Source organism: Pseudonaja textilis, chromosome 2 (genome assembly GCF_049901715.1).
Source record: "Pseudonaja textilis isolate UNSWEBS1 chromosome 2, rPseTex1.2, whole genome shotgun sequence".
In the NCBI taxonomy this organism is placed as follows: Eukaryota; Metazoa; Chordata; class Lepidosauria; order Squamata; family Elapidae; genus Pseudonaja; species Pseudonaja textilis.
The window spans coordinates 226,920,118-226,933,341 of NC_141991.1; the positions used below are offsets into that span (position 1 = coordinate 226,920,118).

Here is a 13,224-nt window from a genome sequence, read left to right on the forward strand (position 1 = left end):
ATGTTGTTTATGTCATATAATAAATAATATGTCATATAATAATACATTTTTAATATGTCGACCATACATATTTCTGCTTTTTCAGATCTCTAGCTGGAATTCGACAGTCTGAAATAAAGGTTCATCTACAATCAAACATAAACTATTTCTTCTATGTGAGAGCCGTTAATACCTTTGGAACAAGTGAACAGAGTGAAGCTGCTCTGATTTCAACTAAAGGTAGGTAAACTAAGGAAAATTTCACAAGAAATAGAGAAAATGTACAAACATTAATATGATTTCTTGCATATGGCATACTTTTTTGGTTTCCAGAAAAAAAAGCTGTATTATTCAGATCTATTGAAGGCCCAATAGCCATATGATTGAAACTAATTAAAAAGAAGTGTAGTTCAGGTATTTTGGGGAAGATATTTGCTGGATTGATGTGAAACTTTGGAATTATCATGCCAGAGCTATTTATTCCCTCTCTCCCTCCGTCTCACCCTCCTTTTCCCTCCCTTCCTCTCTCTCCCCTCCCCCTCTGTCCCTCTCTCCCTAGAGAGGTAGAATTGGCTTATGTCAGCCAGTATCTTACTAGAGCCTTGGTGGCTCAGTGATTAGAATGCAGTATTGCAGGCTAACTCTGCTCACAACCAGGAGTTCAATTCTGACCAGCTCAAGGTTGACTCAGCCTTCCATCCTTCTGAGGTCAGTAAAATGAGGATCCAGATTGTTGGGGACAACATGCTGACTCTGTAAACTGCTTAGAGAGGATTGTAAAGCACTATGAAGCAGTATATAAGTGTAAGTGCTATCTTCCACCTGATGGAATATTTGGTGCATAGACTGATAGGAAGTTTGCGTATAGTAGAAATAGAAAGAAGTGATTAAAAAAAAACCTGTTCCATATGTTACATTTGATAGCAAATTGATAATATGTATAAAAGTATACTATCCCCCTATCTTTAGAATACAAAAGAGAATTATGGCAAAAAATCTCTGGAGAACAATTGAAAGCTAAAGTATACAAGGCAGCATTGGTTTTAATGTTTAACCTAGACTGTTTGGCTTAATTGCATTGTGCACAATAGCTATATGAGCAGAAGGAAGTTTATGATGGGTCATTTCATTGTACTGGGAGCATAAATAGTATTTGAAGGTTGTGACCCTGCAAAAGATTGGAATAATTGTCTTCCTGGATGCTGTTATTCCAGACATTTATCAAAAGAAAATCAAACATATATTCTATATGAGTTGGGAGTGAATACTACATTGGTTTCTTTCCAGATACTTTGTTTCAGATGTAAATGGATTAATGGTCACTGATTCAATTGGCTGTGCTTTCAGAGATTGTAAATGAGTGAAATGAGGAAAAAAAATACTGATAGATACATTTCATCAGCTTTTACCTAACATGCCTAAATCAATCTTGGTGTTCTTTCCTTTGTTACCCACAACTATGGCTCCATCTGGGTTTCCTCTAATGATTTCTATAGCATTAGGATTCTTTATGCACAAGTCATTTGTCTTTTTAAAAGATCTTGTTTCTAGAGATAGGTGTGCAAATTGAACCCTCATAAGTTTCTGTGGCAGATGTTTTGTGAGTTTCTCCAAAGAGGTATCTGAGTTAAAAAGGAGCTCATATCCTAATACAAACTCCAGTTGTCAATCTTTCTCTGGACCAAACTCACCGTGTTAATCAATAAGTGCATGTGAGGGGGAGTGGCTATTTCTGAATTATATGAAAAACAAATCAATAATGAGGATGTTTGTGTTTTGAAAGAGGAAAAAGGTCTCCTTTTAGCTGAACTGAACTCCTGGTAACTTCATGAGAAGTGAATAATACAGCTTTTTTTTCTGGAAACCAAAAAAGTATGCCATATGCAAAGAGAAGGACCTTGCCATTATCACTCCTTTGCAGTGATGGTGTCAGCCGGTTCTCACTGGTTTGGATGAACTGGTAGCAAGAATTTGGCGTAGGTCGCCGAATTGGTAGTAAGTTCTGGCTGGCCTCGCCCCCAACCTGGTCGTCTGGTTCCCACTGGCTCACTTGCCCTACCCACCCGATGCTCGCTCACCCCACCTGCCTGACACTTGTCCCTTAAGGTATTTCTTTTTCCCCCCTCCCAACAATCAGTTGTTCATACAATCAGCTGTGCCGGGATTCCCCTTGCTGAGGCCCAGAAGGCCCCAAAATGGAGCAAGAGGGGGTGCTGTGTGCCCCTCCTATGCTCTGTTTTCTTCTTCCTGAGCCCCAGGGGAGCCTTCTGGGAGCAAAAACACCCCCTCCAGGAGGCTTGCCTGAGGCCCAGAAGGCCCCCAAAATACGTGGGTGTGGCTGCAAAAAAGTGGGATGGCAGCCACATCCACCAGTCACATGGCCATGCCCACCTAACCATGTCCATCAAGCCACACCCACAGAACCAGTCGTAAAAATTTTGAATCCCACCACTGCTCCTTTGGGATGCTTTTTCAACTTCCCAGGCTTAATATTTACATTTTTTAAAAGTGTACTTTGTGTATGTTTACATGTTAAAAGCCTTACTGGGAAATGTACATATTGTAAAAATAATATTACATTGAGATTGTACTGTGCAAATTTACATTTTTAAAAAATCTGTAAATTAGCTCTGCAAATTGGGCTAAGATGCAAATGAAAAAGGATACACTTGTGATTCTTGTGAATCATTTTTTTAATTGCCTTTCTCATGTAGGATGGGAAAATAGACCAAATTATCATGATTCTTTTCTTTTGCTGTTTAGTGCTAAAGGAGTGAGTTTTGCCTTTGAGCATAATGTTCTAATGGTTTGACAGTTAGTAGATTGAAACCAAATTTCTAAGTTCAGATCAAATCTTAGTCTGGGAAAATGTGATGATTTTTCCATTGACTTGTATAAAAACATCATAAATAGTCATGGTGGCGCAGTGGTTACAACGCAGTACTGCAGGCTACTTCTACTGAGTGCTGGCTGCCTGCAATTTGGCAGATCAAATCTCACCAGACTAAAGTTGTCTTCCAAGGTGAATAAAATGAGGACCCAGATTGTTGGGGGCAATATGCTGACTCTGTAAACTGCTTAGAGAGGGTGGTAAAGCACTGTAAAGTGGTATATAAATCTAAATGCTATTGCTATTGTATATTAGAGTTGGCCTTTAAGACCATTATTTCTCAATGCTTAATTGAAAAAGAAATGGGGAGGCCTACCAACCTCACACAACATTGTTTTTGTAATAGTGATTTCTATAATTTTTAATAGTGATTTCTATAGTTTTTACAATACAACATATTTCCCTCATTCATGAAATGGTGTTTATTTTTTGCCTATGAATTACAATAGGAACAAGATTTCATATAATGAGAGAACTTGTTCACCCTGGACTGCAAGTATCACCCAATGGTACCATGATATCCCTTCCGGATGATGCTAATTTCACTGGGTAAGTTTTTATTGACTCATGTTCTTTCCCTTTATTGGATGATATTTTCAACAGGATATGTGGATTAGAGACTACAAAACAAACAAACAAAACAGACTTCCTTCATAGGAAGGCCTTCTTTCCTCCCTCCCTCCTTCCCTTCCCTTCTCCTCCTTCCCTTCCCTTTTCTCTTTTCTTTTCTTTTTCCCATTTCAGGTTAGTTAAAAACAGCAATATTGTCATATTTTAAAAGTCTTAAGGAATTGTTGGGTAGTGTTCTTTGCCAAATGGTTTGGATTTAAGGAAGGCCTAATAAAGGACAACAGAAAAACATCCATTTGGATGCATGTAAATCCATCAAAATATCCAAATGATTTCTAGATTTTTTTTTTCTTTTGCTGCTTTGGTGTGTTACTCTGGGTACTCCAACCAATCAGCAGCACCAACTGGCCCTTGGAACTTCAATTTTACACAGGTTATTTTTGTCCTTTAAATAGCAGGTTGCTTGTGGTCTTGATCAAGATCATGTTTATTACAGGCTGTAAAGCTCTCTGACCCTTTCTCTACATATCCCAACTAGTAAACAAGATAGAGGAAGAATTCAGGTCATGCCTTCTGGGATTCTTTCCAATCTCTTTATCAAGTGGAGGATGTTTCTATTTTGTCTCTGTGATGAAATAACATGTTGCATCTGCATTTGCCAATGATGTATTCATGTGTGTGTATGTGTGTCTCAGAAGAAGCATTTGGGGACTACATATACTCTACTTGGGGTCATGTATTTAGAAGGGAAGGGGCTTTCATTCTAATAGATGTATTCTAAATTATTTTCCAATTGACTCTCTCAGAGAGATAAATTGAAGGAATCCGAAGGGGTTTCTCAAACCCAACCTTTTTCTGCCAGCATCTCCCCATCATGCCAAATGCAGTCCTATTCTGTTTGTTTTGGGAGAGTTGTCCTGTTGACAGAGTTCTCAGCCCTTTCTTATTTCTTTATTTCCCACTTTCTGCTGACTTGGAAAAAATAGCATGTTAGGTAAAGCCTCTGGAATTCTTTTCCACGCCTATGCAATAGTAGCCATAGGAAATGCCTGCATATTTCTTCTGTGTAATGAAGTTATATATTGCATCCATATAGACTTTCTCTCCAGAGTTGACTCAGGATGTGTGAATATATATTTCCTGTGTGTGTTAGAGGAATCTGGGTGCAAGGGGTGGGATTCAATTTTTTTTACTATGGTTCTGTGGGTGTGGCTTGGTGAACGTGGCAGGGGAAGGATACTGTAAAATCTCCAGTCAGAGGTCGTATTTGCCACTTTCTGAACTACTCAAAATTTCCACTACTGGTTCTCCAGAACTGGTCAGAACCTGCTGAATACCATCTCTGCTGGGTGCATACAGATATGTTGCCTATGTGTGAGAGAGGGACTAATCAGAATGGAGATATATGCATTGCCTGTGTGTGTGTGTGTGTGTATGTGTGTGTGTGTGTGCGTGTCTAAGTTGGGTGCACATTTGTTGCATTTGGATATTCTCCACTCGTGTACATCTATGTCCATTTGTGCGTGTGAACAGGGTAGGCTGCTCCATTCTAAATCACATGACCAGGAGGGAGAGAGATTTATGAGTCAACAAAACAAAATTCTCAGCTATTGCCGTCTGCATTTGGGGAATTTAAACTGGATTTTTTTCCTCTGGATTGGGCCCATTATTGAACTCAATCTTTCTTTCGATAACTTCTCTCCAGTTTTGCTCTTGTTCCATTCTGTTTCCATAAAGGTGTGCTTCTGACAGACATCAGACTCCTTTTACATCATTTATTGCTTACCTTTCCATTGGTTTCGAAAGGGGAAAGGTTTTTTTTTTTTTCACCCCAAACACTGCAAAGGTTATGGTGAAAAGCTAGGAGACCTCTTTAATGTTTGACCTGGCATGGTTGTTTTGGAATGCAAGGCCACTTTTCTTTGTCGTCTCTTTTGTGCAGAAGCCGACCAGTGTTTGGTGAGCTCTTGTGTGCCCAAGGATGGCATTACTGGGAAATCACTGTCAGTGATTGTAGAGCTTACAAGGTTGGGATCTGCTCTTCAACGCACCTAGAAAGTAGTGACCTGGGACAGAACAACAACTCGTGGTGCTTACATTGCTCCAACAAAGCAAGGTAATACGAAGTAGCTTTTTATATAACAGATTACAGATAATCAGAGTTACAAGGGACCTTGTAGATCATCTAGTCCAACCCCCTGCCCAAGCAGCAGACTTTACACCATTTCTGACAGATGGGAGTCCAATCTCTTCTTGAAAGTCTCAAGTGATGGAGCTCCCACAACTTCCGAGGGCAAGCTTGGTTGATTGTTCTCACTGTCAGAACGTTTCTCCTTATTTCAAGGTTAAATCTCTCCTTGTTCAGTTTCCATCCATTATTCCTTGTCTGGCCTTCGGGTGCCTCTTAATGTCCTTTAATGTTTTTCTTTGGTAGTGGATAAAGATGGTCTTTTGAAAGTAATGCTCAAATTTGGAGCAAAAAGTTGGATTTTTCCAAATTTTCCCCAGTTAGATGCATCTATGTGTGTGTGTGTGTGTCTGGGGTGGTGGTGTAGGATTTCAAATAAGTCAAGAAGGCAGAAACCACTGAGTGTAAAAAGTGGCAAGGCTTCAGTGTTGCTGATGCAGCTCCCATGTCCTCTGATGGACATCCTAATCCAAATGAATGAAAGACTGCTCCACAAAAACAATGAAAGTTTCTTAAAAGAGAGAATTGATAGCAAAGTAACAAGTTGGAATTAATAGTCATAGAATATTAGGGCAAATGAGAATAAAAATAATCACCATCAGAAGCACTGAAGATGACTTGTTTCAGAATTGATTGAATGACTGATTACTATCCTTTCAAGTTACTGTTGATTCTTAATAACAATATAGATTTTTTTCTTCTTCACAATCGGTTCTTAATCTGGTTCTTTACGTCTTACAATGATGCACCTGTATCTTAGTCCATCCACTTTGCTGCTGGTTGTCCTCTTCTTCTCTTTTCTTCTAGCACTTTCCTAGCACTAGGGAAAGCTATCTATGGCATTCTCAGGAATTTTCTCCAACATTGTATTTCAGAAACGTCAGTGTTCTTCCTATCTTTCAAAATCCAGATTCCGTACTTAGAAATCTAAATAGTCAGAGAGAAAAAATTGAAGGAAAGCAAAAAACCCAAATTAGAACGCCAAGAGTGCTCTGCAGAAATTTTGGGGCTGCAATACCCAGAATTCCCAGGCAGCCCATGGTTTGAATTCTGGGAATTGTGGTCCCAACACATCTAGAATGGTTGGGAAAGATTGATGGAGTAATTCTCTAAGGTTGTTTAAGTTTCCTGAAATCCAGTGCATGGACAGCTATGTTATAAGCTGATTTGGTCACTTCCTTTCAAAGTTTCCATTGCTTTTACCACTTCAGCCAGTTTAGTGATTAACTGATTGATTTTGGAAAATTTATATTCTGCATACTTGGACATGGCGACTCGAAGTGGCTTACATGGATATAAAAACATCATATAAAAGAAATGAAAATAATAATAAGAAAAATAATAATATAATAAAATAACAATAATAAAAATCCCACCCCCACCCTGATGACAACACACATTCATACAAACCATTTAATGGGCTCCAACCCACTTGTCCCCCAGGCCTGCTGGCTGAACCAGTCCATTGGCTTTGATCAGCTATAAGAGAACTAAACTTCACCCTTCTGAAATATAAAATAATAAGACCTCCCAAGGATCCTGCAGTCTGGCTGAGTTATTTTCCCAAGAGATGTCTAGGTGCCCTATTATTATTATGTCTTTGTATCTTGAAAGTTATGTATTCAGTCCAGGAAGGCACTATCCTGATTTTCGACCCGATTCCATGGTCTATAGCATATCTTTCTTCTTTCCCCTTCCTTGTATTCTTACTCAAAGAATCTTGGTTAGAGTCTCATTCCCAAATTCCTGAGTCTCATTCCCAAATTCCTGAATCTCAGTGCATGTATGCATTTCTTTCACATACCCTTCAATCTTTGCATTCCACTGATGAGTTTGAGAGAATCATAGAACCAAAAGGTTTGAAGGGCTTATGGAAGTCTTCTGCTTCAACACTCTGCCTAGGGATCTCAGACCATCTTGGACCAATGGCAGTCCAACCTTTTTTTATGGCCAGTGAGTAATAGTCCTCATGGCCAGAAAATAACTCCTTATTTTGAGTTTGTGTTTGAATAAATTTACACCCACTTCCCTATGATAGCCTTTCAAGTATTGGAAGACTGCTATCATGCTTCCTATGTCTTTTCTCCTTTAGGCTAAACATATCCAGTTCTTATAAATAAGTTTTGTAAAATTTGACTTCCAGGTGCTTTGCCATCTTTGTTGTTTTTCTCTCCACTGTTTCCATTTCCTCAGCATCCTTTTTGTATTGTGGTGATTAAAATTATCACGTCCCATAATTTTAACATTACCCCATTGTTGATATAATCCAACTTTCATTCATTGGTTGTTTCTTCTAGATCATATTCTTTTTCCTGCATTAGGATTTCTTGCTTTTGCCTGTTTCCATATTTCCATTGGCAGTTTTTCATCCTCATCATCCCCATGCTGTTTCATTTATAACTGAAATTGAATAATATGTAAACAAATTTGAATGCAAGCTTCCATCTCTCTCTACGAGAATAGGATGAGCAAAATTTCACCATAAGGTCCTCTTCCTGATTTTCTGGTTGTACAATTTTCATTAACTGAAATAGGAGCAGAGCTTTGAACCCTTGCAATTTGTTGTTGTAATGAATCCTCCAACCATGAGATCCATCTGTCTTATCCTGGGGCAATTTTCTGCATACTTAATACATTGCTCCCATGGCTGCTTCGCTCGAGGTCATCCTGATGATATAACTGGTATTGGGAGCAAAAGAGAGACCAGTTTTCTTGGAGTGAATCCAGTACTTTGCAATGCTGGATGATCGTTAGCTAGAAATAGTACTCTAGTGATATACTTTGTCTCGTTTTTCTGGCAGATAAGGTCACATTGTGGTGGTTTTCAGACTTCTCTTCTCCATATCTAATTAGTATTTTAATTTAACACTCATCATCCATTGAAAAGGGTGTTTAGTATCTGTAATACTGTATTCCAAAAGGAGTGCTTAATGAAATGAAGTGCAGCTTATATACTTCCCTAATAATTATTTCATCAGCCCTGTAAGAATGAGCACCTTGATTAAATACTATGGTGATACTTTATTTCTGTGTGGAAATGCCTATGTAAAGGGAGATATATGGGATGAGTAGGTCAGACCTATTCTTCCTCAGGTCCCATTGTTAGATTCCATATAGAAAAAATACTGAAATCCAAATAGCCCATTTGTCATCATATACTGTAGGATAATTTAGGTTAACCTGCTTCCCACCCATCCGTTTTTTGTTGTCATATTGTCATATTGATGTATTCTCATTTTCTTGTTCTTTGTTTTCTTGTTCTATTATTTTACTTCTGTTTTGTTTACACTTTTTTCCATTTCTTTCTATTGTTGTAAGCTGCCTAGAGAAGCCCTGCAGAGTGATGGGTGCCAAATAAATTTAACAAATAACATTATTAAATAAATAATATTTATTAGCTGGGGTGGCACAGTGGTTAGAACATAGTATTGCCGGCTACTTCTGCTAACTGCTGGCTACCTGCAATTTGGCAGTTCGAATCTCACCAGGTTCAAAGTTGACTCAGAATTCCATCATTCCGAAGTCAGTAAAATGAGGACCCAGATTGTTGTGGCCAATATGCTGATTCTGTAAACCACTTAGAGAAGGCTGTAAAGCACTGTAAAATGGTATATAAGTCTTATTGCTATTGCTATTAACAAATAAAAAATAAATAAACTAATTCCCCAAACTAATTCTAACATTAAAATATGCCAGTAGGTTTAGGGAGCAAATGTTACCATATTCAGCAAATGTGCCTTGCCTGTTTTCCTAAGTTTTGTGTTTCAGTGTGGAGGATAGAGTCTAGACTCTAGACCAAGGGTCTTCAAACTTGACAGCTTTAAGACTTGTGGACTTCAATTCCCAGAATTCCTCCTCCAGTCATGTTAGCTTGGGAATTATGGGAGTTGAAGTCCACAAGTCTTAAACTTGCCAAGTTTGAAGAACTTTGGTCAAGACAGACACAGCTTCTTCTTATCTACCCATTGCTTTTGAACAAGTAAACAGTCAGTTCTGTATCTAGAAGGAAAAGAGGTATATCATCTTGCTTATAGGCAATATATTAAGTAGAGCTGTCACTATCTTGATCTGGTATCCTTTTAATTTTTGGAGTTGCAACTTTCCTAATTCCCAATTAAAATAAAAATTCCCAGTTTGAAACCTGCCTCAGAATGCAGATAAATGCAGAGTAATGCATTTGGAAGGGCACGAAGCAGATGAATGATATACAATATCCCAAAGAGTATACAATAACTCCAGAAAATAGGTACTGCTGTTCTTGCCCAAAATACATCCGGTCAAAAGCTTGTCTTTTTGAATGATCCTGTGTGCATATATTCTAATGAAATTATGTTCTTATTCAAGGTTTTTCTCATTGCAAAAGAGAAATGTTGGAACGCATTGTTAAGTGATGGGATTCCAGATCCTTATTCCTAAGATCAAAAAAAATAAAGTAACTGTTGAGATCAGGGGTAGGATTCAATTTTTTTAACAACCAGTTCTGTGGGCATGACTTAATTGGTGGATGTGGCTTGGTGGTCATGTGACTGGGTGGGCATGGCCAATTTGATGCCACTCATGTCGAGGGGCACTTCACCTCATCCAGCCTCTTGTCACCGTGGGAATGCTGCAACAGTCGTAAGTGTAAAAAATGGTCATAAGTCACTTTTTTCAGTGCGATTATAAGTTTGAATGGTCACTCCACACAAGCAAAGTACCAGTAAAGGAGAGGAAAAAAACTCCAGAGACGTTCCAGAGACAGGAAGTCTAGTCCTGCTAAGAATGTAATAAGGGTCAACGGAGAGGCAGTTTCTGTAAGCAACACCAGAATTTTTCCTTCCTGCCTTCCTTACAGGATTAGGCCAGTAATTTCTTCTAACAACCGGTTCTCCGAACTGCTTAGAATGTTAACAACCAGTTCTAGAGAATAGGTGCGAAGTAGTAGAATCCCACCCCTGGTTGAGAACTCTTTCTAAACACGTGGCGTGGTTCTGCACAGTACTTTTAAGATCTCAAAAACTTTTTTGTCGATTCGAGGAGCCAGTTACCAATTGGCCTTTGCAGTCAGGTTGGCATTAGATGAGATTTAGATAGCATTGGACTAAACAAATTCCGTGATGGATCTTTGCAATAGATCTGTATTGATTTTATATTTCTTGCTCTTTGCAGTCCTGCATATAAAGTTCTGCAGAATGGGGAGATGAGTGAAATTATTGTGACTGAAAAGCCTGCCCGGATTGGCATCCTGCTAGACTACAATACTGGAAGACTCCTGTTTCTCAATGCAGAAAGAGGGCAGTTGCTGTCTGCTATCAAGTACAAATTCACCAAAGCAGCTTATCCTGTTTTTGTACTGGAACAATCAGGGTTTCTCAACCTGCATACAGGCATGGAACTACCAGAATTTGCAAAGCAAAGCTAAACATTCTCTTCTGAATAATACACAAAAGAAAAGAAAAGAAAAAGAAGACCTGAGATGGATTTTTTTTCTTTTATATTCAATGGCCATGATTCAGAGAAGCACTCAGAGTGTTTGGTGGCCTCTGTAAGTTTTCCCTTCTATTCAGAAACACTACACACACACACACACACACACACACACACACACACACACACAAACAAACAGAAACTCAGAAATGGTGGGAAAGTTTCAAGAGTAGATCAAAGAATCTCCCTTTAGGAAAAAAAAAACCCAAGAAGCTCACAGAGTACACATAATCCGTCCACAGGCCTGCAAGGTATTTGGACGCTGCCCAAATTCTTTCCCCCAGTTATTTCTATTCACTGGAATCATGTGCTCAAATGCTCGCAGAGAAATCCTAAATAGAATCTTCACCACTTAGCTATTTTTCATGCACGATGTTGAAAGTATCAAATTACTTTCTGGAGGAAAAATGTTTATGTTACTGTATTAATATTAATGACATATTAAAATAATGCATTAAGAATTAAATATTAATATTAATTAATAGCCAAAAATGTGATATGCTCATGCAACACCTATTGGCTGAAGGATACTAGAAGCTTCTTTTCCATTAGTTCCTTGGTTTCAGGTCCAACACAAATGGAAAGACCAAGCAAGCAAGAGCATACAGATTTCAGGAAGGTATCTTTAATGCTAATCAGAAGTAAACAGGGAATTTTGGAAATGCAAATAAGAACTTTCCATCTTCATTAACAGTGCATTAAAACCAGTCAAGCTTCTCTGAGAAATTTGAAACGCACCTTTTCAAATTTCTCTCCGCTTGTGAATAGTGGATTTATGTGATTTTTATTTATTTATTTATGTATAGCTGCCCATGAGCAGCATGGCGGTCTAGAGGAGGAGCTCTCACCTCACAATCAAGAGGTTGTGAGCTGAGTCCTAGGCAGCGGTACATATTTCGCTGAGTACAATGAGTAATTGTCTGCAAACTTTGTGTAGGTGTCAGGAAGGGCATCCAGCCAGTAAACGCTCAAACTCCATTCAGTTGCTTCATCTCCATTCCAATGCAAGGAATTACACTCATCCACTGTCTCTTCATTGTTTATATCTATATATCTATCTTTAAATCTATTTATATCTATCTTTAAATCTATATGGTTGTTAAGAGTCAGCAATGAATTGATCACACATCATTATCATCTCCATCTTCATCTCATCCATTCTTTCTTCAGCCTCCCCACAGTCTCTCACACTTGAAAATGAGTAGCACACTTAACAGGAACCCAAGCGCAGAGTTGGCTCTACTTTGGAGCAGAGTGAAGCAATTGAAGGGTAGGCAGCAGCAGTGACAACTTCTCAACTACTCCTTCCTTCTCTCTGGGAAAGTACAGCTGTATGTGCCATGCAGCCTATTCTGGGCCTCCTAAACTACTTTCCAGACCTGTTTATTTGAGTCTGGCAGCTAATCTATTATACATCTGTGCTTTTTAAAACATTCTTAGCATATACAATTAACAAAACAACATTTAAAGTAAAAAAAAAAACACTTAGAAACCAAAAGAAAAGGGGGAAAAAAATCTTCCAACTCTACATTTTGCCTTTTTAATTTTTTTGCTAAAACGCTAAATTTAAATGCTTTGGGGATAAGCCAGATGTTTCCTAGGTACAACATAGCTTATCCTCTTTAATCCTTGGAGCCTGAGCTGGAAAAAATAATGGCTGTCTATCAAAGATAAACACTAATTTCCACTGTCAAATAAGAACAGAAGCAGAATTCCACTCCTTTAAATGGTACTGATATCCAAAATCATGTGCACTGGTTTTTGTCCCAGGAAAAAAAAAAAAAGAGGTTGGCTCAATGCCAGCTTCACACCCTGGGGTATGAATGATGTTCTTGCAAATGTAGAGACCAGAGCTTTTCATTTTCTTTACAGCAACCCTTCCTTGACTCCTGCAATTCTTGACAGGTCCCTGCAGCTGCTATTTAAAACAGAAACAAAATGGGCACATTAAATAAATCCATGCTTTTTATATAACACCATTTGGCCTGCTCAGAGCTTTGGGATTTGGAGCAGAAGATTTTGGAACTTCAAATCGTAAATGGGTCCCTAACACACACACACACACACACACACACACACACACACACACACACACGACAACCATTGAATAACTCTTTTCAGTGCTGATAAA

At 38.5% G+C, this 13,224-nt stretch overlaps 1 protein-coding gene across 6 annotated transcripts in view; it reads left to right on the top strand.

The window, feature by feature from the left end:
- The window catches only part of CMYA5 (cardiomyopathy associated 5), a 57,093-nt gene extending 45,516 nt beyond the window's left edge, over window positions 1-11,577 (top strand). For all 6 annotated transcript variants that reach the window (XR_015742336.1, XR_015742337.1, XM_026717580.2 and 3 more), the window contains 4 exons: window positions 86-219; window positions 3,319-3,418; window positions 5,382-5,555; window positions 10,776-11,577. Coding sequence is in view for 4 of the 6 variants with exons in the window: in XM_026717580.2 (XP_026573365.1) it covers window positions 86-219; window positions 3,319-3,418; window positions 5,382-5,555; window positions 10,776-11,028 (661 nt within the window). In the remaining 2 variants the exon portion in view is untranslated. The remainder of the gene's footprint in view (window positions 1-85; window positions 220-3,318; window positions 3,419-5,381; window positions 5,556-10,775) is intronic.
- Window positions 11,578-13,224: the final 1,647 nt, after the last annotated feature.